Genomic DNA, 26642 nt, shown 5'->3' with positions numbered 1-26642 from the left:
ACAAAAATCAATTTTTCTTCCGTAATGCTACCGAAATTGGGTGGAGCAAAGGAAGTGTTGTGTGAAAATGAAATTGGAGGTGTGGTAGTCATCGTTCTTTTTGCCGCGTTATCTTCCACTGGAGCGTAAGATGACGCACCATTGCAGGATGGTGTGACGAAGATAGAAGATTGTTGTATGGTAGAGAAGTTGTAATTCTATTTTGAAGTGGATCAACACGTTCAAACATGTTTAACTGAAAGGTACCTATAGAAGCATGTACATTTTGATTTGCTGCTCTTTTTGCATTGAACGAGTTTTTAATATGCCTAGAAATTTGATTTATGGTTTCTGCAACAATTGGAGCATATAATACACTCTGGCGTTTCTTTCACCGGAAAAGCATCCTTTATGTGCAAACTATCACTACTTATCATACATTTGGAACCTAAATTACAATTTTAGTGACGTGTCCGAGGCCTTGGGTCAGATTTTGAATTCTGCCGCCATGTCGTCTATAATGTTCCCACTTTACTCTTACGTGGAACATAAAATGTGCTTTGCTAAAACTTTCAAACTATTGATCATTCTATTCATAAGAATAATTCGTGAAGGAGAAAAATCAAGCAAATTTTTCAATTCGTTGCATAATTCGTCCAAACTTTGACCTTGCGGTAACCCTTTTAACACAGCCTTGAATGTTCTCTTTGTCTTGAAATACTATGAATAAAATTTATATAACTTTTCCGTAAGATACAGGAGAAGTCGTTTGTGGCCAATCAAGCCATCCGCTGTAACTCGACATGCTCCTCTGCGGCCAATATTATTGAGAATTTTTCCAAACCGCAAGTCGTCATTTTGAATTGTGAAATGGCTTCCAACATTCATTTTCGTCATCTACTCATCATCCCCATTCCGAAAATATCCATATTACTGAGATTATAAAGAATTAATCTGAGTCGCCATCTTGATTCCAAAATAGCTGTGTTAAGTTGTATACAACTTCATACTTTATTTATAAGGTGATTCATCAACAGTGCCATCTTTAAAAGTGAACCACCTTGGTTATACAACTAATTTTTCCGATCTTATTTTATTGCAAAAAAAATTAAGTAGTCTTTATTTTATTATATTCAGAATTGCACATATTGTTTCGTATATAGATTTGAATGTTCTTTGATTTGACGGCATTGTAAGGGAACACGTGGCGGACGGTTGATGCTAATCGAGCTGCCATTTTTTTGAGCTGATCACACTAATTCCTTTGTTTGTTTAGTGTTTATTTGTCCAACCGGGAAGCTAATCCAATGGGACATTTAATGTGCGTGGGAAATACGCATGGTCTCGTCTGAGTGCAATGATGAATTCACAGTTCGCGAAATGATGAAGTGACAGTTCGCGAGAGGAATCTAAAGCTAGATACCAATTTACGATAGTCATATTAGCACGAAGAACAAATGTTTAATTGTCATATTCATTGGCTTACCTTTTTAGTTCATAAAATCAATCAAGTATATTTTTTTCGGTATGAAATGATATGGAATTGAAACTATCAATATTTAAAAAGTTGACATTCTGTAGTAAAATTACGTAGTTTAGGAAACTCAACGTCACGTATAAAATCAATGTTAAAATTACGTCCGTTTTTATCAACCCTCCCGCAACTTGACGTTTAACCTAAGTTGCTTGAAACCACCGTGTTTCGAATGATGTCGCCACCATAGAACGCCGTCCACTAATTGCGATACTGTAAATTTCTATGCGAGAAAATCTAGATAATCAAGATGATCATTTCAAAACAGCGTAATAATTTAAGATAAATATAAACAAGTTAAGGATTACAAATTGTGCCGAATGTAAAATATAAAATGCATGATTTGATTTGAGTGCGCTTCTAGTGTGAACTTTTTCCTCTCCCATTGCCCTTGAAATATCTTTCGCATATGACAATTCTCGAAAGTTTGTCGTTATTCTTTAAATACATTTAGCTTTGTGATTATCATTTTTCACTACGCATTTAACAAAGGCAGGATTGACTTCGACTGTTTATTTCTGACAGTATAGCATCTAACTGATAGGTGCTGCGACATGTACGGTGCAAAGGTTTCCACGAAATTCAGAAGTGATGACAGTTCATTTTTTATCGGAGAGGGAGCAAAACAGTCCAGTATCATTGTGTGTGTTTTTTACATTGCAATACAAATATTACTACCTAATATCTTAAGACAAAATAAAGGTGCTCACTAACTAGTATAAGCGCCGTTTGTTTGTATGCTGATGATTCCAAAAAATCATGAATCATTTAAAAATAATGCATCGGAATAAAGATGCATTTTTATAACAAAACAACACCAAACGCCCAAAAAGTCTTCAAAAATGAATTATCGAAAGTAAAAAAAAATGAACAAGAAAATTTTCACTGTGAACAAGTTTACGCTTTTTTTTAGAAATTGTTCTTGAATTCAAATTGATCCGCCATTTTAGACCCACAGACCCAAATAAAGTGGTTTCAACGATTTGTATAGGAGCTGTCAAGTTGTTCCCCCTCTGGTTTTTATGATCTTATTTGTCTAGTTTAGGATATCTAAATGCACATGATTTTTTTTCTAAATGTCTATTGTTAGTCTTTTCAAAATCTCGGAAGCATAGAATAATCAATTTTGAAAGAATTAATTTGAATTTGATTTATACGATCGTTAACAAACTATTATATACATTCCAAACCGTTGAAGACTTTCATAAACACCGAAAAAACTGATTTTCCTTTGAGATCACGATTTAATTCGCATTTAGTTTCCGCACAGATGGCACTCGAATAGAACTTTTCAACGATGGGTCCTAGTGATTTGGTGTCTTCGGCAAAGTTGTTCATTGAAAATAGTTTTCAAGTTATAGATTATTTAATCTAAAAATGTATTTTTATACTCCAAAGAGGCAAAAATTGCAAAAAGAATTTCAAGGATTAAAAACAATTATGTTGAAATGCATTTGGTAAAAATTTGTTACTGTTACAAAGTTGTGCTTTTTTAATTTGTTCGTATTCGTAAAGTTTAAAGTTTTTCGTGAAAAAAACCTAATTTCACTCCAACTACAATACTTAGGATTACTGCACCTACAACATCATGTAGCATCATGTGCCAACTTTATTAAAGCGAATAAATGCATCTCTCCAATTTTTAACCTTAACATCAACCAAGGTTGCAATGGATAAGATACATACTCCAAAATAAAAGTTACTACAGCTGTTAAACCATTAGCATGATCTATGAATGATTTCAGCAAATTTTAGAAGATTGCCCAGAAATCCAAAAAATGCACAATAAAATTTCAGAAGGATTCCTAGGTTTTCAGAAAATTTTCTGGAGATTTTGGTAAATCCAAATAATTTCAATGGATTTTAGAAGTTATTAGTGGAATTGAGCAGATTGCATTAATTGTCCAAGATATTCCGATGATTCCAAGCGATTTGAAAACATTTCAGAATAGCCTAGAAGGTTCCCGAGGTTTTCTGAAAAGATTTCAGTAGACTCCATGAGGTTTCTGAGGTTCCCAACTAATTTTATGAAAATCCATTAAAATTCAGAAGATTTCCAATCATTTCGGAAGTTTTCAGAAGAATTCAGTAGAGTCCAGAAAGCTTCCGCTGTATTTCGTTGACTGCAGTAGATATTAAATTTCCGAGAACTTCAGAGAGTTACAGAAGGTTGTAGAAGATTCCAGATTTCAGCAAATCTCATATGGCTTCAAATGATTGCAAATTATTCCAGAAGATTTCAGAATGTTCCGGGTATTTTAAAGAAAAAATAGAGAATAATACAAGACTACAACAGACTTCGGAATATTCCAGAAAACTATTCATGATAATTCTAGAAGATTCCAAAAGATTTTGGAAGATGTTAAAAAGTTGCTCGAGATTGCACAAAAATTCAGAAGATTTGAGTAGCAATCCGTGGTTGTTAGAAAATTTCAGAAGATTTCAGCGTTTAGAATCTTTCAAATGTCTTCAGAGTATTTTGGAATATTCCAGAAAATTTCAAAGGATATCATAAGGGCTTTGAGGTTTTCGTAAAATTTCAAAAAGTTTCAATAGATTTCCAAAGTTTTCAGAAGATTTAGGAAAGTTTTTTTTTGGGGGGGGGCGTTTAAAAAATCAAAACATTACAGAAGATTTCAGAAAGCTTCCGAGATATTCAGTTGCTTCCAGAATAGTTCCAAAGATTTCAGAAAGATGCTTTAGATTCTGAAAGCTTTCCGAGGTATTCAAATGACTCCAGAAGCTTTCAAAAGATTTCAGAACATCGCAGAAGATTCTATAAGATTCCAGATTTTAGAAAGATTCTAGCTTCAAATGATTTCAAAAGAGTCAAGAAAATTACGGGCATTTAGAAAAAATCACAAGGTGACAGAAATTTTAACAGATTTTAGAAGATTCCCGAAAGTTTCCGAGTTATACAGATAATTGCAGAGCGTTTCGAAAGCTTTCCGAAGATTGCCCAGGATTTCAGAAAATTGCACAAAATTTCAGAAGGTTTTTGAAGAATTCTGAGCTTTTCAAAAATTATAGGAAAGTTTCTAATGAATTCTTAAGACTTCAGAGAATTTCAATAGAATTTAGAAGATATCGCAGCTTCAAAACATGTTCATAGAACGATCAAAATATAAATTGATAAAGTACAATTGTATCGGATGTCTTGTTTCATTGTAGTGGGAGCCGAAGATAATACTGAGTAATTGAAGAAAATTAACCAAAAAAAGACGTTATTGCTTTGAGAACATATCTGGTTGATTTGAGGACAATGGATTAAGAAAGGTCCTACGAATCTAGCAGATCGCTAGAAAAAAAATTTGGCTCATTTTCGGGTTACTATAAACAATTTTAGATTCAGCGTAAGGAAATTAGTCTTTGCTTCGTTATAAAGTATCTCTATAGAACGCAACGAAATTTTTTTGTTGCTTTACATCGAGGATGACTATTGGGATACCTATTTCAACAAATGTTTATAGACACTAACTAAGGCTAATGGAGTTGAAGTTGTTTTTTTTACAAACCGAGCAGAGCATTTCCAAATTAATTCAACAAACGATAAATCTATCATAAATTCGCGGCAGCCGGCTGCCAAGAGCATCGATCGTATCACTAATCAAGGTGAATCCAGATTTGTGTAACTCTTTACTCCATTCTATTAAAAAGAACTCCTTCCCGTGACAAGCGTGAAGATGCAGAGGTATATACGGCACTAACATTCCTTTCCTTCCCTGATGATTCTCTGTGCCATTTCGCTTGTTCTGGTCAATCACGGAGTAGCAACTACGAATTGTACGGTCATTATGCTCATGCTCAACCTGGCTAGTAAAAAATAGTTCGTTATTTCGAATTTAGTTCGTAAGAAAAGTTACGTAAATCGAATATTACGTAAAAAGCGTTCGTGAATGGAGGTTTCAGTGTACAGCTTTAACGATGATTATTTTGAGGTGAAAGACATGAGAGATACAGTAGGCGAGCAGACACCGCAAAAGAAGATCTCAACGCGCAATAGAAAATTGCATGCACGAAATCCAACGGATTTTTTGATAAATTATGAATATTTAAAAAATCCCACCTTCCGCTATTTTACACAAGATGGTATCGATCCTAGTGAATCTCCATTTCTCCTGCGAACTTTGGAGCAATTTGATTTTAATACACATTCCCCAGGCTGCAACGTCTGCCTTCTAATTATTTTATTATTAAAAAGCCGGAAAAAGGTTTCTTCAGTCCAGCTACCTTGTCCAATTTACCGGGTAACAAAACTTAATTCAAAATAAGGTCTACTTTACTGTTACGGATCTGAACTTCTCTCTCTATCTCTCTTTTGAAAGGTAAAACTTGCACCGGTCACGGCAATCTTTGATGTCCGAACAAAAGCTCCCGTCGTCGGAATTGGCTGTCCTTGCCGTAGAATTAGAAAGAAAAACAAAACAAAAGACAACCGCAGACCGTATTATATATTACCGTAATTAGATCCGGTGTTTTCGTGGCGAATTGCTGGCCCTGTTTCCTTTCGGTTGTCGGTTTATTCATTTTTATTTGTCTTTGTGTCAGACTGATTACCTTTGGCGATGAGATGGAACGGAAATTTGATCTTTTTAGGGACATTGTTTTGGCCTTGTTGGGGATGTTGTCGTCACGGCTCCTTCTGGCTGTGATTTGTGGACAAACGATGATAGATACTATTATTAATTATCCCCAATGTCGTGGAATGATTGTCATTTTTTTTCGGTATCAATTTATGTGTCCAATCCGGCTGGTAAAGATAGTCAGAACTGATGTGAAAAGTTTATCTGACCTCTGACATACTGACGCCAGCTTATACCATCAATCAATATTAAGCTTGAAATTGAAACTCGTCCGATAAATAGATATATCGAAAAATAAAAAATAGGAAGTACTCTCAAGCGTAAGCAGGTTCATTGCTCTTGGAACGAAAGATAGAAGAACCTGCAAAGAAACGAAACCCCTATCGAACTCCTTGAATCACAGTCTCCAAAGCAAATCAAGCAAACTAATTGATACTATACCAAAAGACGTCGTTAGAAAGCCATTATCTTAATTGCAGATGAATCCGAGATTCAATTCCACCATTCGCTGTGTAAACTCTATCAATAATTCAACCGTCAATCTAGCGAGCATCTCTCGTACTGTTCACTGCCATCCCCATCCGCACCCATTCGCCATTCGGCAGCTAAGTTTGTCTAGTTCTGTTTGCAGTCCTCAGCACTCTACTATATACCTACATACATATAGTCTCAGCAGATAGGACGTAGGACGCAGTCAGTCAGTCAGTCGTCAGTTGGCAGTAGGATGGTTTGATTGAATTCCTCCCGGAGTAGAGACGTGCGTCTCTAACTGTCGAAAGATAACACCCCCAGCACAGCAGCGATGATACCGCTCAGCCCGGACCATCCGATCACGTTTTACCCTAATTCACTCGAGTGAACCTATTATTATCCATTAGCGTTTGGCTCGTTTTCACATCGTGGCGTGCTGCCGACCGGAAAGGGGAGTGAATTCCAACCGGTTCAGCATCTTCGCGAGCGAACAGGAGGGCTGGTCGGGTTGCATTTGAGCTGATTTCATGAAGGACTTTGATAGCGGGGTGGTTAATTGTCTTTAAAGTGGTACGATCGAAAGTCGATCTTGTCTCTTAGATACTAGATTTTTGAAAACAACTCAGAGAATCGGAAAATGCTAAACAGATTCTATTTTTTGCCTTTACACTACGAGAGCGGTATCTTACTCCGCATCAGTAATTCTCCTCAACAGTAACTAGCAGCAAATTGGTGCGAGTTAGAAGTTACCTTTCAATTTTGGTGCTAGTTCAGATTTAAAATCTCAGAAGATTCTAGAAGATTCAGATTTTAGAAAGATTCCAGCTTCAAATGATTTCAAAAGAGTCAAGAAGATTACGGGTATTTAGAAAAAATCAGAACGTGACAGACATTTTAACAGATTTTAGAAGATTCCTGAAAGTTTCCGAGATATATAGATAATTGCAGAACATTCCGAAGATTTTATATTTCCGAAGATTTTATAAGGTTTCCGAAGATTTTATAAGGTTGCCCAAGATTTCAGAAAATTGCACAAAATTCCAGAAGGTTTTAGAAGCATTCTGAGCTTTTCAAAAAATATAGGAAAATTTCTAATGAATTCTTAAGATTTCAGAATATTTCAGTAGAGTTTAGCAGATATCACAGCTTCAAAACATGTCCATATAACCATCAAAGTATGAATTGATAAAGTATAATTGTATTGGGTGTCTTGTTTGCTAGTTTAGATTGAAAATTTAACTGACATCAAGATGGTACTAATTACTGATTAAGAGAATCAGAAATGTTTACTGCTTTCGACAAATAAAACAAATCATTTGTATAAATTTGTATTTCAAATCCAAAACTATCTTGTAACATAACACTCGTCATTTAAGTCGTTTATACACTGTTTGTCTATTTTCTCGCGGTCAGAGAAGTCAAATATTCCATATGACGAATTCGTATTCAGATTTGGCAGCACCCTCTCAGATTTCAATGAAACTTTCTGTACATGAAGACATTGTCACAAAAAGCCACTTTGCATACTTTGTTTTTTTTTCTAAAAATGATCTAGACTGTCTTTTGAAAAGGGTCAAACTTTTTTAACCAATTTTTTTCAAATGATTATAGTCTAAAAATGACAAATCCTACAAAAAATGTTGTAGGAGTGATTTTTACAAAATTAGTCCAAATCAAAAATGGGTTTTTTTGTAAATCGACTTTAAATTTTTAACATCGATTTTTTTCAGTGTAGGAGTCGATGAAGAATTTTTTCAATATTTTTATTCGAAAGTCGAACTTTTTATTCTTTTATCTTAAAGTATTGATTCTTAAGAAAGTATCTCAAATTGTTATAAAAGTTTAAGTAGTAGAAGCAAAGTTATAGCACTGTTTCTCTTGTTCCTTCACGGGGCGGAGCGCGTGGACCGAAACTTTAAACGTGAATAATCTCGAAATCAAGATTTACCAAAAACGTTGTTGCAATGACTAGGTTTGCCAAAATGTCTTTCAGCCGATTCCAATTTTTGTTTTAAATTTCTCGTAACTTATTTGCCGTGTCCTTAAGGGGGGTGTCAAGTGTAGCGGATAAAAAATCAACTTCTTTTTTATTCACTTAATAGTTAGTTATCCGCAGGAAAATCTCACAAAATAATGAGAAAAACAAAATACGCAAGATGTGGTAGGTATACCGACATATGCATTTTCTGTTGAATAGGTGTGAATACTTTTTTTTAAAGGATAACATCGACAATTGGAGACGACATTATTTCTATGGATGTCGAAACAACGAGAGCTGAATCAAAGTCTCTTCGAATACACTGATTTTAATAGTCAAGGGATTTGCCCAAAACCTTAATGGGGCGGATTCCTTCTAGTTTAGTTTTGGATAGTTCAACAATTTTATGAAACGGTACGGGCTACGTAAAATGAAGCTGTGTGGGGAAAAATTATCCGCTGATGCCATACCTTTTGACCCAATGCGTCGAACAAAGATGGCAGACGCTGCTTTAACCAACGGCTTCAAATGGGTAGTGTGATAATAGAAATCCGACAAAATTAGGCGCATTACCCTACTATGATTTACTCTTTTTGACTAACTATAACTTTTTATTACTTTTTGTTTACATACATGGAACAGCGTGAAGAAGTCATATGAGCAAGTTTAGAGTTTCCCAGCTACTTAACTCTTTGTCTTCTGCAACGCAGGAGTCAGGATCTTTTGGCATTAAATGCGAATCACCTGAGCCTGCAGCATGTCTGGGCCAGCGTAAAGTTACGGTTCCGACAGCATAAGCCATTAAGTGACTATACGCATGTCCAGACATGCCGCAGACTCAGGTGGTTCGCATTTAATACTAAAAGTTTCTAACTCACACACGCACATTGATTCACTCTTTCCTCGATGGAAGTGGTGACTTTCTTCTGAGTATGCAAATCTGAGAACTTGCTTTTCTTTTTTCCACATTTTGGTCAGGAACTTTTCAAAACACCCTCGTATCCATCAAACTCTGTCGGATCGTATGTTCTTCAATCTAACGCAAGTAAGGGACCATTCATAAATTACGTAACGCTTTTAGGGGGGGGGGTAATTGCGACAAATTGTGAATATGGGGGAGAGGGAGTAAGCTAGTACGTTACGCAACATGTTTTTCCCGAAGCAATTTTTTTTTTCAAAGTATTTGTTACGTAGTAGGGGGGGTGAGGGAATAGACATTTGAAAATTTATTACAAGGGAGTCGATTTTGGGTAATTTACGTAATTTATAAATGGTCCCAAAATTGCTCGTCATCTGCCTTTCAAGGAGGAGCATTATGCCTGTGCTCCCACAAACAAAGTTGAGATCATCGTTGTTGTTACTGATTCAAACTTGGCATTCGTGTATCTTTTGAAGATCAACGACACTCAGGGGCGGATCCAGAAAAAAAATCGGAAGGGATCTGAAATTTGATTTTGGGACCAACATTATACACTACCTACATTTAATGAAAATCAGTTTTGGTGGTCAAATTTGGTTTGAACTGATTTTGAGGACAAAACTAGTATAAAATTGAAACTATTTTAAAATTTCTTAACAAGTTGAAAATTTTCCGGATGATGGGGGGTGGGGGTCCAAACCCTCCTCCTGGATCCGCCACTGATGACACTACCTGACACTCCGTGAATGTTTGATTTAAATACAATAAGTCTCTCAATCGCTATTTTTGATGTTTGGTAAGAAAATGCATGCAGCAGTCAGCACTGATGAATTTGTTATTTTTATTTCGAATAATCTCTATAGTTACCGTGGTCATGCCGGTTTACACACGGGAATTTGACAACAACGAGTTAAGCGTGCATAGCTATCAATTAATACTAGTAACGGGTACATCGAGGAATTCATAATCACGTAAACCAGGATGACGCCTCAGAGCCGTCTTCTGGCACCCTTGGTGAAGTCTCAGTTTTGCGCCCCTTTGGTGTTTACTTTGGCTTTCTTTTTCAGTTCAACCTTCACACAATAATTTGTTATTATATTATATTATATTATATTATATTATATTATATTATATTATATTATATTATATTATATTATATAATATTATATTATATTATATTATATTATATTATATTATATTATATTATATTATATTATATTATATTATATTATATTATATTATTTTTTTTTTATTCAAATCGTTTATTTGATAAGGCACGTTGCGTTAGCTTAAAGGTGCCAATTTTGTTTTGTTTTACATTTTAAATTGCTTAAAACTAGGGGATTACATATTGATTTTTTTAAAATGAAACTAATGCGATTTTATAGCTATCTTATATATCTACACAAGGGGATAATATTGTTTTCGTAAGATTAGGGGGGTCATTTAGTTTTTGTGGCAATATGGTTTGACATTTTTATCAGTGAGATTATTGGAGCAAATAATGTTTAACTAAGGGGGACAATTTTTTACGACTAACTTAAAACTAGGAATAACTAGAGGGCATGATTGAATTTTGTAAAGATTCGTAATTATAGTTATTTTTGTGGGTAGTAGAGTTGGGCAATTTCAATGAGATTATATAATATAATAGTTAAAACTAGAAGAGACAAGAAGAGCTAAATGCTTCGTGATGATATTGGGTGGGGGGGGGGGGGGTAGGGGTGTTACTTCTGGGTATAAGAGTCAGGGGAGGGAGGGTAGACAAAGATGGCAGGGAGAGAAAATTATTTCAGTTTCAGGCATCGTGAGATCAACGGATGGATTACAAAATCGGGTGGCCTTCATCAGGGGAATCATGTACTGGGACGCCGGGTGGTCCTCCTCAAGATGGCAGGGGTTTTTCCAGACGATTTCGTAGTACGGCTCAGATGTGGATCGGCTACATTTCGAGTTAAGCGTGTTATGTTCGTGCCGTAGGTCCCGTGTTTGTTGGCTCATTCGATACAGATGGTTTGATACAGGTGGAAAAGCGTTCTGAGAATGATAAGGAGATAACAAGGGGCAGTTAGACTTGTATATTGATGGTTTTCACAAAGGTGTATATAAGGGACATATAGAGAACATCGCGGCTTGCCAGCACATCTCGAACCGGGACGTTGGTTGGTCTTCCTCGGGCCCGCAGGGTATCCATTAGCCGAGACCTAGCGGAACTGTACTCGGTGCACGCCCAGACAATGTGCTCGATGTCGTGATAGCCGTCGCCACAAGCGCAGATACCACTATCCACGAGCCCAATACGCCGGAGATGTGCATCCAGCGTGTAATGGTTTGCCATGAGTCGGGACATCACACGAATGAAGTCACGACCCACATCCATCCCCTTGAACCAAGGTTTCGTCGATACCTTAGGGATTATCGAATGTAGCCACCTTCCCAGCTCTCCACTGCTCCACGAAGTTTGCCAACTTTCGAGGGTTCTCTGATGAGTAATACTGAAAAATTCGCTGAAGCAAATTGGTCTTTCGTAAACGTCTCCTTCTAAGGCACCCACCTTAGCTAAGGAGTCTGCCTTCTCATTGCCCGGAATGGAGCAATGAGAAGGGACCCATACCAAGGTAATCTGGAAAGAGTTGTCAGATAAAGCACTCAGTAGCTCCCGTATTTTCCCCAAAAAATACGAGGAGTGCTTGCCTTGTTTCATCGAGCGAATAGCGTCAATGGAACTGAGGCTATCCGAAACGATGAAGTAATGGTCTGCGGGTAATGTTTCAATGACTCCAAGGGTATACTGAATAGCAGCTAGTTCTGCGGCGTAAACTGAAGCAGGGTCACTGAGTTTGTAGGAGGCGGTGAACTTTTGATTGAAAATACCGAAGCCAGTGGATCCTTCGAGGTTTGATCCGTCAGTATAGAACATCTTAGAACAGTCGACTTCTCGGAATTTATTATAAAAAATGTTTGGAACCACTTGTGGGCGTATGTGGTCCGGAATTCCACTAATCTCGTCTTTCATGGATGTGTCGAAGAAAACAGTAGATTCAGAAGTATTTATGAAATGCACACGGTTGGGATTGTAAGAAGAAGGGTTAATATTCTGCACCATGTAGTCAAAGTACAGGGACATGAAACAGGTCTGAGAATTGAGCTCAACAAGCCTTTCGAAATTTTCAATCACGACCGGATTCAAGATATCGCATCGAATGAGCAATCGATATGAGAGTTCCCAAAATCGATTTTTCAACGGGAGAACGCCCGACAGCACTTCGAGACTCATCGTATGGGTCGACTGCATGCACCCTAAGGCGATACGCAAACAACGATACTGAATTCTTTCGAGTTTGATGAAATGTATGTTCGCGGCGGAGCGAAAGCAGAAGCATCCGTATTCCATTACCGACAGTATCGTTGTTTGATACAACCTAATTAGGTCTCCTGGGTGGGCACCCCACCATGTTCCGGTTATTGTACGAAGAAAGTTGATCCTTTGCTGGCATTTCTGTTTCAGATACCGAATATGGCATCCCCAAGTACCTTTCGAGTCGAACCAGACCCCTAGATATTTTACTGTGAAGACCTGAGCGATAGTTTGACCCATTAATAGAAGCTGTAGTTGTGCTGATTCACGCTTCCTTGAAAATACAACTAGCTCAGTTTTCCCCGTGGAGAATTCGATACCCAGCTTAATAGCCCAAGCAGACAAATTGTCCAGGGTATTCTGTAATGGTCCTTGTAGATCGACAGCTTTGGGTCCCGTAACAGACACCACGCCATCGTCTGCAAGTTGCCTTAACGTGCAGGAATTGTCAAGACATTCATCAATGTCGTTGACATAGAAATTGTATAAAAGGGGGCTTAGACATGAGCCCTGGGGAAGGCCCATGTAGCTAAATCGTGATGTCGATAAGTCACCATGCGAAAAATGCATGTGCTTTTCCGACAACAAGTTTAGTAAAAAGTTGTTTAAAGTCGCTGAAAGACCATGCTGGTGCAGCTTCTCTGAAAGAATGTTGATCGAAACTGAATCAAAAGCCCCCTTAATATCTAGGAACACTGATGCCATCTGCTCTTTGCTAGCATAGGCCATTTGAATTTCAGTAGAGAGCAACGCAAGACAATCGTTCGTCCCTTTGCCTTTGCGAAAGCCAAATTGTGTATCTGACAGTAAGCCATTTGCTTCGACCCAATTGTCGAGGCGGGATAGGATCATTTTCTCGAACAACTTCCGGATACAGGATAGCATTGCGATCGGACGGTACGAATTGTGGTCGGAGGCTGGTTTTCCTGGTTTTTGGATGGCGATGACCTTCACTTGTCTCCAATCGAGTGGGACAATGTTAGCCTCGAGAAACTTATTAAATAAGTTCAACAAGCGTCTCTTGGCAGAGTCAGGCAGATTCTTCAACAAGTTGAATTTGATTCTGTCTGGCCCCGGAGCTTTATTGTTACACGACAAGAGAGCAAGTGAGAACTCCACCATCGAAAAAGGTGTTTCGTTCGCGCTATCGTGAGGAGACGCGGCGCGGTAAATCTTCTGTGCCGGGGCGGAATCCGGACAAACCTTCTTGGCGAAATTGAATATCCAACGGTTTGAATATTCCACGCTCTCATTAGTACTGTTTCGATTTCGCATACGTCGGGCTGTTCCCCAAAGAGTGCTCATCGATGTTTCTCTCGGTAATCCGTCGACGAACCGGCGCCAATAACCGCGTTTTTTGGCTTTCATCAAACTCTTCATTCGCTTGTCTAACGTCGCGTACTGTCGAAAACTAGCGGGTAACCCGTCGTTCCGGAAGGTCTTAAACGCGGCGGCCTTCTCTGCGTACACGTCTGAGCACTCTTTATCCCACCAGGGATTGGGAGAACGTTTTTGTATGTTCGCGCCGGGTACTGGCCTAGTCTGAGCTTGATTCGCGCTGTCGAGAATCAAGCCAGCCAAAAAGCTGTACTCTTCCTCCGGAGGAAGTTCTTGAGTAGATTCGATGTTGTCGGATATCGCGGCAGCATAGCTCTTCCAATCGATATTTCGTGTGAGGTCATACGAAATATTGATTGATTTCAATGGCCTTGAACCGTTATTGATTGAGACTACAATCGGCAGATGGTCGCTGCCGTGGGGATCAGGAATTACCTTCCACGTGCAATTTAACCGCAGCGATGTTGAGCAAAGGGACAAGTCTAAGGTGCTCGGGCGCGCTGGAGGAGCAGGAATCCGTGTCATTTCACCCGTGTTTAAAATTGTCAAATTGAAGTTATCGCAAAGATCCTGAATTAAGGAAGACCGGTTATCATCATAGAGGCAACCCCATGCTGTACCGTGAGAGTTAAAGTCTCCTAAAACTAGTCGCGGTGCTGGCAGAGATTCTAAGATGTCTTGTAGCCGTCGGTGCCCAACCGCGGTGTTGGGGGGAATATATATGGAAGCTATGCAAAGGCTTTTGCCTTTGGTTGTTACTTGACAAGCGACAACTTCAATACCTGTTATCGAGGGAAGGTTAATTCTGTAGAAGGAATAGCACTTTTTGATCCCCAAAAGCACTCCTCCATAGGGGGTGTCTCGATCCAGGCGAATAATATTAAAGTCGTGGAAGTTGAGATCTATGTCGGAAGTTAACCAAGTTTCACATAATGCAAATGCATCACAACTCAAATTATTTATTAAAATTTTGAAGGAATCGATTTTCGGGATGATACTTCTGCAATTTCACTGTAGAACAGTGATCAAATCCGTGACCTCGTTCGATGAGTTAGCCATCGAAGGATACAATCGCTGAGAGGAGGGGCCATTTAGCAGTCAACTGCTTCAAAAATGTTCTCACTGTAGGGAGAAAAGCTAACATAAGACTTTTAATAGGATCAGTAATATTGAAAGTTTTTATTATCCAGTCCACTATGTCCGAGTATATTATATTATATTATATTATATTATATTATATTATATTATATTATATTATATTATATTATATTATATTATATTATATTATATTATATTATATTATATTATATTATATTATATTATATTATATTATATTATATTATATTATATTATATTATATTATATTATATTATATTATATTATATTATATTATATTATATTATATTATATTATATTATATTATATTATACTACTTATATTCATTACTTAAAATACATACATGAAGCCGCAAGACTCAAGCTGGATGATGGCTACCTAGATTCATTCATACATAAATCATTCATCACTATAGGATTCTAATTTGGTCGTTATATTCATAACATTCATTATATGCATTATATTCAGAATTTCATACATTACATTTCATATACAAATTAGATAACACTGGGTTGGGAGGGAGCATCAGGGTATCATTCAAGTTACAACTTGGACTTGATGTTGTGGGTCGCCAGCTTCTAGTCGCAAAATATGAATACTACCAGCGAGCGCATAATTCTTCAGGATCATGCGGTTGCTGTGAATGTTCTTATCTGACAAGTGGTAACAAGATTGACGCGCCCTTCTCACACAAATCATCAGGTAGTGCCTTAACAAGTGTTGAGAATTGAGTTAGGTAACTGGCTGGATCTTTTCGTTGGAAGAAGATTCTCTGTCCCTTCGGATTGCGCATAAATGACTCCGTTTATGAATCCACCCCATTTTGGCCCTTTATACAGCGTTAATGTGAATGTCGGTTAATAACATAATTTTATCCTTACTGTTAAAAGCATCTTCAGCCACCGGAGTATTCCATGTACTGATGGTGGGTTCCTATATAATCATCATCATCATCATGACCTCATTTTATCTATTGTATTCATTTCATTCTTTATACAAAGTCCAATCAGTTAATGAATCTTTTTTGTATAATTTATTTTACATATTCTATTAACTTTTTTAGTGTTCACACATTATATTCATTTTAATAATCTGACTAATTTTGTTCAGTCATTAATTTAATTCAATTCATCTAGAACACAATTTAATTCATTTTAATAATTCTATTATTTATTCATTCTAATAATTCTATTATTTTAAATATCGCTGATTTTTTCGTTTTAATCATTTTGTTGTTTAAAAACAAGCAAACTGAAAAATAATAATAAAATGTATAGAAAGAAAACATTTTTATTCATTTTATCACTTTATTCATTTTGTTTATTTTGGGGGTGGGCGCAGCGTAGTTGGTAAATCGATTGCCTTGTACGCAGCGCACCTAGATTCGAGTCCCGACTCCGCACATAGGGTTGGAAATTTTTCATAAGAGATTTTTCTAACCCGAAGAGGCGAATGACCTTAAGGTTAAAACCTCTATAATCGAAATAAAAAAAATTGTTTGTTTTATTCATTCTATTCATTTCATTGGTTTTATTACCCATCTGCTTACCCAATTAATTATGAACAACAGCGTTTAAAAAAAGCACCAAATTTTGAGGTTACACAAGACGTCCTCACAAAAAAGTAAAACTAATAATTGTGACTATTATCGTTTATTTGAGCGCTAACAGTTACAAGAAATATCCGTAGAACTGAAGTTATTGCAATTGTTCTGACTGGATTGCACTGGAGCAGTGCTGCCAGAGATATTTTCAGTTATCAGTGAAAAATTAAATTTTGATATATCTTCCTTATTTTCAAATATTTTTGAAAACTGATAAATCTTATCAATTTAGACTGCTTTCCGCTACCTTTTCTGACCAATCGAACTATTGAAAACGTTGCAGGAGATTTGTATTAAGGATTGGTATGTAAAAATTGAGCAGCTTCTAACAATGCTAAAGAAGCATCTATCTTGATCAAAACAGGTTTTTCGCGTTTCTTTACTCTAACACTTTTTAAGAAAAAGTGTGCTAGAAAAATATTACGTATGAAAAGGTCAATTTTATCCATATTATTCGCATTATATATCATATTAATTAATTTTTTTTGTTTTATTCATATTATTTATTCAATTTATTTTAATCATTTTATTAAATTATTAATTTTTTCCATTTCATATATTTTACTCAGTGGCTTCATTTTATTAATTCGGTTTAGTCAGTTATTTTTATTATTGGATGATAGTTTGTTGGCTTGAAACAATTTAATTGAATCCCTTAATTTCTTAACTTTTTTTTAATATTGTCTAATTTTCATTTGAGCTAATTTTATTTATGAATAACTTTTTATTGCTTCATATTTATTTAAAATTTTTATTTGCTTTATTATTTTTCTTTAATTCTTTAATTTATTCAGTTTATTCGAAGTACCACCGTATTTACCATTTTTTGGGAATCTATACTACACAGCATGATATTTCATATCACAGGAACGGTATTTAATGTTAAGTGCCCGAATCGAAAATAATGCTATTTGAAAAAATTGTATTTTTTATATTAAAAGCTCTCATAACTTTGAAACGAAAATTTTTTTGCAGTTGGTGTATAAAAACGAATTATGCGCCCTAAAATAATCTTCAAGTTGTCCAAAAGGTGTTTCAGTGTAAAATAAAAACCACAAAAAGACCGGAAAGTATAGTTGTATACAGATAGAGCTTGCGTGTCTTCAGAAATATTTTTTAAATTATGTTGTTCTACAACTTCATGGAAGATAGTCAAGCTCTACCTCGAATTGTTGAGTTTAATTTCAAATCTTGCTGAAATAAGAACATTCTAGCTTCTGTCTTGCAAAGTACAACAACTTTCCAAAACATATTGTAAAGCTAAGTTATTATGTTTTAGCTAAAAGTTAAAATTCCTGCTAAATTTACTTTCTGGGTTATGCTTGTAGATCTTCAGATCTGTGCTCAAAGATAACCCTAATTGAATTGTGACATCCGTTGCATTATTATGTAATGAAAATCAAAGAACGTACAGAGAAAAAAATCAGCTATGGAATTTGCATTTCGACTTCATCTCATCAGAATCCGACACTAACTTAGACGGGTTGACGCTAGCTCCTAAAAAAAACGGAAACACAATTTGTGTTCCTGAGCAAACCCCTAGTCAAGCGTGATGTCCCGCTTAAAATGAGCTCATTTTCTTGCTGGAACATCACGCTTGACTAGTGGTTTGCTCAGAAACACAAATTGTGTCTCTGTTTATTGGAGCTAGCGTCAATCCGGCGCTAGCTTGGTCCCGTCAGTACCCAAGTAACAATTGAGGTTTTGTGATAGTTTTATAGCCATTCATAAAACTTAGATTGCACTTGTAGCGTGGTATAAAACTTCAATTGTTACTTGGGTAAGTTAGTGACGGATTCTGATGAGACGAAGTAGAAGTGACTTGCTTTCTTCGACAAAGTTGTATAAAAACAAATTATCCTTCTTATTTTCACTTGCGGTGATAAAGTGATGAGTACAGTGTCACCTAGCGGTGAAAAGGCAAAATAGTAGGTTTTCTCCATATAAATTGTCAGCTAGACTTGTTTGCATCAACTTCGGAGCAAACACTCCTAGTGGGACTAGGAATCGACTCACGGGTGGGCCGAAGGGGATATTTTTGTTCTTGTTACTCTAGTGTATGTGTTAAATCCGACGTTGAAAGGAACCTACTACATCGTATTATTTATTTAGTTTAATCTTGTCTCTTGTAAAGTAATCCGAAACATGAAAGAGCATACTCTATTCAACTCTTATAGCAATTAAGCTGATTATCACATCAAATCTCCCCGGGGTAATTAGTAGCCCGACATCAAACATGTCACTCGTACAGCACATAGTTGGTGGCTCAGCCATCTTACCACAGTTACATTACCAATCCTACTTTCTATATCTAACCATCTTTTTTCACCCCATCTCTCTCGCCCCTCGCAGGTGGAGATGCTGTATCAGCGCTACTTTCTCCGCATGAACCAGAGCAATGCGGTGCACATCGTGTGGCTCCTGTTAGGATTAATCTTCATCTTAGCGTTAATACATCTGGTGTTCACCTTCATCCTGCAGCAGTCGCTCCAAAGCTGCTACGGGTTCAATGGCACCGACCGGCTTCGGGGCGCGCTGGGTAAGTTACTGTCCTGTTCATTCCGTAACACCTCGTTGGAATTGTGAAATAATGAGAAACACCTTGTGGGCTTGGCTGGTGATAGTAAAAGGGGAAAAGTACACTTTGATTATGTTATTATTTTTGCACCATATTTTTTACTGTTTCATCTTGCAACTTTGCTAACTTCAACAATGTCGGTTCGTTTTTCTTTCACCGGGTGGCTTGAGCAAGGGGGAAAAACTGAGTAACGCTCGGTGCGACAGTTTATCCACGTTTACCTATCACATTTTCCATTAAGGGTTGGTTACTATAGGAACCCCGTCTCCGTCCGTTGTGGTGGAGAAGGAGTTGCATTGTTTTGTCGTATCCATCCTAGCCCGTCTGGCGTGACACGCTCGTCACGTCATCACAAGTTAGGCAGCACACAAGGTACCGGACATGGTGGTGCGACGAGGCATCCGACATCTGAGAACATTGTTGTGATATTAGTTTTTCGCAGAATCAGTAGGCTTCGCAGATGCACTGGTAGTGACTGGGTTTTGCAATCGGCTTCAATTAACAAAGTACCTAGCGTTCCCGCAGAAAGCAGGCACGATGGGAACGCATGGTAGCTCAGTGTCAGTGCTAGTTATGTAGTTGAATGTAGTGCGGTACGTTTATTGTGGTTGATTGATACCCGGAGAGATGATATTTTTCTGCATCGAACATTGCAGCGGATTGAATGGTGTAGCATGAACATCCACTCAAACTGAATGATTGTTGAATGAAATGAAAATTTGAAACTGGTTAGGTGTAGAATATCTCGCTGGAAAGCTTCTTCCGGTGATTAAATTTGGATTCGCATTGCTACTAGTGTGGCTGGCGCTAGACATACGTGAACTGGTAGTGTTTCTACTTCGAAACAATTCGTATTATCAGATTTGATATGTATCTTATCAGGAGTGGACACAGAAAAAAATTTCGGAGGGAGTCCAAAATTTCGACTTTGAAATGTTCATTGTACAATGCGTAATATTTAATACCCTCATTTAATTAAAATCGGTTTTGGTAATCGAATCTGGTTTGGAATGATTTTGAACTTAGAATGAATTTAAAATAGAAACATTTTAAAAATTTCTCAAGAAATTAAAAATTTACGGGGGGGGGGGTCCGGACCCCCAAGACCCTCCCCCTGGATCCGCCACTGGTATATTCACTCTGCAAATTCGAGGAGAACAAACGTTTCCTCACTTTTGTCTTGCGAAATTCATTTCCAGGTGTTCGACACCTGAAAAGTAAACAAGCTTTCATAGGAAATAACACTCGGTTAAGCTGAAACGAAGTTAATTTTCTCTCTTTTTATGAACTTAAACAATTCCCGGCTAACTACTCTTTCTTAGGGCAAACTAGGAGATAGAACGACAGATTGGCACTTACCTTCTCCGAAATGACCTCACAATGATCTTTTTCGGAACCGATTATGTAAGAAACTAGTTTAACTGTGATCGAGCGAGAAACGATAGTCAAAATCAGAAAATCTTGTGCATCCATAATCTGTGATCAGTGCGATCTTACTCCTTCCCATACCACTTCTTGATTTGTTTCACTCCACGAGTGCAGGTAGAAACCGATCTAGTGCGAATAGGCCTTTTGCCGTCGTGCTTTATCCGTCAGCCGGCCAGCTGATCTATGTATGTAGAAGGGATCAAATCAGATGAAATAAACCGTCGCGTGATAAACACATTCTTTCGTTCCGCAAATATACGTTTTTAGTTCGCGCTTTTTCGTTAGAAAGTTATAAGTGATTTAGAAGTGTCCGAAGAATTCAGACTTGCGCGCGCGAACAAACTGCATTTTACGGTTATTATTGAAAAAAATTCAAAATTTAGAGTTCACGATGACCGGATAGTGTTTTTTTTACAATGGAGAAGACCTTTACGTCCTAGCCCAGTACACGTGCTATTGGTAGGGTCCAATCTACCACACGGGGTGCACTGGGGGCGTGTTGGACTCGAATGGTGACCAGCCATTAATACCGACTAAACTCCATTGGGCTCCGCCATCATTCCTCCCAGGAACTACCTCTCGGTATTACTTCTGGGGGGATGGCTGTACTATATGTACTCATTCACTCTCACTCACGCGATAATACATCCTGTATGAGGCTTACTTGGGTGCTCTCTCAATCACACTTTGATTCACTCTCAAACACTCCCACATGAGGCTGACTTTTGTGCTCACCTTTTACGTTCCTTGCGAGGCTGACTTGTGTGCTCACCTTTTTCATTCCTTGCTAGGCTGACTTTTGTGCTAGCCTCTACCATACCTGTGAGGCTGACTTTTATGCTCACCCTTAACATGCCGTGTGAGACTGACTTGGATGCTCACCCTTTCACTCCTCTGCCACGCCATGAGGTATCGATAGCTAAGTTCCAACATACTACTCTACGACCCTCCCGTCTTGGCATGAGGCAGTCCACTTATACGCCTATACACTCACTCTTCTGTCTTGCTTCGGGGTGGCTGGGTTTACCCCTTACGCGGTTGCCATTCGCTGCGCCAAACCTGCCTCGGCATGAACAGACCATTCACTCCCTTTTTTGCGCTTGGCCTTTTTTGCTCCAGCTAACCAATCACTAGTTAGCCGTGCCCGCCGTCTGTTGCTCGGTTCGCCAGATTACCTGTAGCCTACTGGCAATCTGGATGGTAGCAGCCGAGACTGCGTTCCACTTCTCCACCGATTGACACATCCGCTGAATAAGGGTATGAGGGGTTGTGTCCCAGCCACAGACGTCAAGCATTGCTCTTCTTTCGACGTCGAACCGATGACATACGAACAGTATGTGTTCGGCAGTTTCATCTACACCTGGGCAGTCCGGGCAGACTGGGACCTCCGCGTGCCCGAACCTGTGGAGGTACCGACGGAAACAGCCATGGCCTGACAGGAATTGTGTCAGGTGGAAGTGAACTTCCCCATGGGGTCTTCCCACCCAGCTCGATATGCTAGGTATCAGCCGGTGGGTCCACCTACCTTTCGAGGAGTTGTCCCACTCACGCTGCCATCTGGCGACCGAGGTCACCCTGGTGCGCTCGCGGGCTCCCCTATTTCCACGTAGCTCAAAGCACTCCTCATCTTCCCGAATGACCTGCCCGACTGGCATCATGCTCGCTTTCACGCAGGATGCATCGTGTGATACCGTGCGGTAGGCAGATATCACTCTGAGGCACATCACGCGGTAGGTGCTCTCCAGTTTCTGTAGGTAACTGGTTACCCTCAGTGCTCTTGACCATGACGGACCGCCGTACCTGAGGATAGATACGGCAACGCCTGCCAGTAACCTACGTCTACTGGCGCACACCTTTGAGCTGTTGGACATCATTCTCCATAGAGCCGCAACAGCAGTCGACGCTCTCTTGCACGTATAGTCGACATGGCTGCCGAAGGTCAGCTTGTCGTCTATAATGACTCCGAGAGACTTCAGACTTCGCTGTGAAGTGATCGCGACTTCTCCCACATGGATAACTGCATGTTGTGCCGACTTGCGGTTGTTGACGATAACTACCTCCGTCTTATGATGAGCGAGCTCCAGGCCTCTCGCGCTCATCCATTCCTCCACCGTGCTGATCGCGTGTTCTGCGGTTAGTTCTACCTCAGGAATTGACTCCCCGTAGACCTCCAAGGTTACGTCGTCAGCAAAGCCGACGATCTTGACTCCAGGAGGAAACTTCAGTCTTAGAACCCCGTCATACATGAGGTTCCATAGCACCGGGCCTAGGATCGAGCCCTGCGGGACTCCGGCGGTAATCGGAACCCTTTTCTGACCGGCATCGGTCTCGTATAGCAGTACGCGGTTCTGGAAGTAACCTTCCAAGATCCGGTACAGACCCACCGGTAGGCTAAGCCGGTGTAACGAGAGCGCGATGGCATCCCAGCTTGCGCTGTTGAATGTGTTCTTCACGTCAAGTGTCACTAACGCACAGTATCGAATACCTCGCCTTTTTCGTTGGATCGCTATCTCGGCAGTATTTATCACTGAGTTGAGAGCGTCCACTGTGGACTTACCCTTCCGAAAGCCAAACTGGTTGCTTGAAAGACCGTCCGTACCTTCCGCGTACGGGGTGAGCCTGTTGAGGATGATCCTCTCAAGCAGTTTGCCAGTCGTGTCGATCAGACAGATTGGTCTGTACGCCGATGGGTCGCCTGGCGGCTTCCCAGGCTTCGGCAACAGCACCAATTTCTGCCTTTTCCATCTATCGGGGAAACGGCACTCGTCAAGGCATCTCTGCATAGCTAGCCTGAACATGTTCGGGTTCGCTATGATCGCTGCCTTGAGAGCGTTGTTTGGAACTCCATCCGGCCCTGGAGCTTTGTTCATTGCTAGGGATTTAGCCACTGCGAGTAGTTCTTCATTCGTCACTGGAGCCACCATTTCGACCGTGCCCGCACTGTCTCGTAGTGCAGGTGGCCAGGGGCTTGTGGCCCGAGACGGGAAGAGTACTTCGATAATCGTTGCCAACCGGTCCGGAGACCGTTCTGGGGGTGAGGAGCCCCCTTTGGTCTTGGCCATCACAATCCGGTAGGCGTCACCCCACGGATTCGCGTTGGCACTCTCACACAGGTTGTCGAAACACGCTCTCTTGCTGCTTTTAATAGCCTTGTTAAGGGCCAATTTCGCAGCTCGAAACACTTCACGGCGGTTCTCTCTTCCATCCTCGGTGCGAGCTCTTTGCATCCTACGTCTAGCTCTGAGGCAGGCTGACCGTAGAGCTGCAATCTCGGCACTCCACCAGTATACCGGGCATCTACCGTTTCTTGGCAGTGTTTTTCTCGGCATAGTGGCGTCGCACGCGCGTGATAGAACAGCTACCAGCGCATCCCCGCTTAGACTGTCGGTGTTGGCCTCCAGTCCCAGGGCCGTGGTGAAAGCTTCGCTGTCGAAGTGATTGGACTTCCACCCGCGTACCTGACAGGGATCTCCCGCCCTCGGATGCTGCACACCATAGTTGATCTTAAAGCGGATTGCTAAATGATCGCTATGGGTGTAGCCTTCGTCTACCCTCCATTCCATGCCTGGAGCCAGACTCGGGCTGGCAAATGTTAGGTCAATCCACGCCTCCACTCCGTTTCTACGGAATGTACTAGCGGAGCCATTGTTAGCTAGCACAGTATCGAGTTTCGCAAGCGCTTCCATTAGCGCTTGACCCCTGCTATTTGTACAGCGGCTGCCCCACTCCACTGCCCAAGCGTTAAAGTATCCCGCTATGACTACCGGTTTCCGGCCCACTAGGTCCGACGAGAGCCTGTCGATCATCTGGTAGAACTGTTCTATTGGCCACCTTGGTGGGGCGTAGCAGCTGCAATAGAACACACCATTGATCTTGGCAATCGCCACACCCTCGGCGGAGGGGTGTATTACCTCTTGAACCGGAAACCGTCCCGTTGTACAGATTGCCACCATTCCAGACCCGTCCGACACCCAATTGCCGTTGCCGGCAGGGATGCGGTACGGGTCTGATAAGAGGGCGACATCTGTCCTCGACTCCGAGACCGGGCTGCTGCACAATGGTTAAGATTTAGCTGTGTGACGTTCACGGCTTCTTCTTATTTAACTCACTGAAGGGACACGAAGGTCCGCCCATAGCATGTTTATGGGCTTGCTTCTTAGCGGTGCAGATAAGGCACTTGTGTGCCTTAGTGCACCCCCGCTCTTTATGTCCCTCCTCGCCGCAGCGACGACATAGTTTGCTCCTATCTATGCCTTTGCACTCGTAAGATTTATGGCCGGACTCAAGGCACCGATAGCACCTATCCACTGAAGGCGGCTGGGGTATACTAATAGGGCATACCGACCAACCGATCTTCAGCTTCCCTTTCTCGGTTACCTTTTTGGAATCCGCCTTCAGTGGCCTGAGGTAGGCTACTTGGGTGCCAGAGGGTCCATCTCTCAATCGCACAGAGGCCCGCTCGATTGTGACGTCGCAATGCTCCTTAACGGCTGCGACGACGTCTTCTGCGGTCGTGAACTCGTCCAAGTGCTTGCACTGGAGAGTCATTTCCGCCCCTAGCGACCTGACTTGGGCGCCCTCACCAAGGACCTCTTGGGCCAAGGCCTTGTATACCGCACTAGATTGTGCGCCTCGCTTCAACACCAGAAGCATTTCTCCCGTGTTGGTGCGTCTCACGCTACGCACATCTTGCCCAAGGGCCGAAAGGCTTTCGGCCGCCTTCATCGACTTTAGGACATCGGCATATTTGTCCTTGTCGGTTTTCAACCACAAGGCCTCGCCTCTGTCCTTGGCCTTCTTCGCGGGCCGCGGTACCTGCGGTGTCGGTGCCGGCTTCTTCCTGGTGACCAGCGTCCAGGGGTTTGGGCCCCCCTGCCCCGGTCGCGCCGGGTTGCTGGTACCAACGCTCTGCTCAGCGAGGTCACTCTCGCCCTCGCTTACCTCGCCCAAACGGCGTTTGACCTTAACGGTTGCACGCCGTGTGGTGTCGCTTTTTGCACCCTCGCCTGGCGACTTCCTAGGGCGCTTCGCGTTCGACGCCGTCTTGCGATTGCCCTTACCCTTGCCTTTTCCCTTCGAGGGGAACTCGGCCGCCGCTTCAAGCGACGTGGCTGCTCCATAGAAGGTGAAGGGCACTGTCTGAGTGCCCGTATCGACCTTCTCTTTTCCCTCCTTCTTGGAGGCCACTGTCTGGGTTTCTCTGTCGGACTTCTCCCGACATTCCACCCTCTTAGCATAAGCCTGCTGTTTCTGTCTTGCGACACGAACAGTTTTTCGGAGTTCCAGGAGACTCTGTTTTAACTCCTTGCTTATATTTTGCTTTGCGCTAGTGTACTCGATTATTGCATCGAGCTGCTCCACCACTTTGCGCATCGCCGATAATGGCCCGTCCGGTGCGTTGGTAGGGCTATTGCCTACCGCTGCTGGGGGGTCACTGGTGCTTTCAGATGCAGCACTCATCGCTCCACTACTCTCCCCACGGGGGGGAGACCTCGCCAAACCACCTCTAGCAAAGGGGTTTGGCACCTCCGATTGTTTGTTGTTTTTATTTTTGCTCTCTATATCAAATCCCACGAGTAGCGCGAGAATAAATGTCCGCCACGCCAGAGCTCCGCATTAGCGTGGTAAGGGACGCTTACTGTGGGGGTTGCCCAGGTACCCCACAGGCTCCGTTAACGATCGAGCATCTTTTTCACCCCCTCGATCACTCATCCCTCGGCACGGGTCGCTTCACGCCTTGGAATTGGGGTTATGACC

At 40.7% G+C, this 26642-nt stretch overlaps 1 protein-coding gene across 2 annotated transcripts in view; it reads left to right on the top strand.

The window, feature by feature from the left end:
* Positions 1–26642, top strand: part of LOC131685346 (adenylate cyclase type 6) — a 539597-nt gene that overhangs the window by 420477 nt on the left and 92478 nt on the right. For both annotated transcript variants that reach the window (XM_058969007.1, XM_058969006.1), the window contains exon 6: positions 19232–19418. In XM_058969007.1, the coding sequence (XP_058824990.1) occupies positions 19232–19418 (187 nt within the window). The remainder of the gene's footprint in view (positions 1–19231; positions 19419–26642) is intronic.

Source organism: Topomyia yanbarensis, chromosome 2 (genome assembly GCF_030247195.1).
Source record: "Topomyia yanbarensis strain Yona2022 chromosome 2, ASM3024719v1, whole genome shotgun sequence".
Taxonomy (NCBI): domain Eukaryota; kingdom Metazoa; phylum Arthropoda; class Insecta; order Diptera; family Culicidae; genus Topomyia; species Topomyia yanbarensis.
Note: the sequence above shows the minus strand (reverse complement) of the source record. Positions and strands in the feature narration are given on the sequence as shown.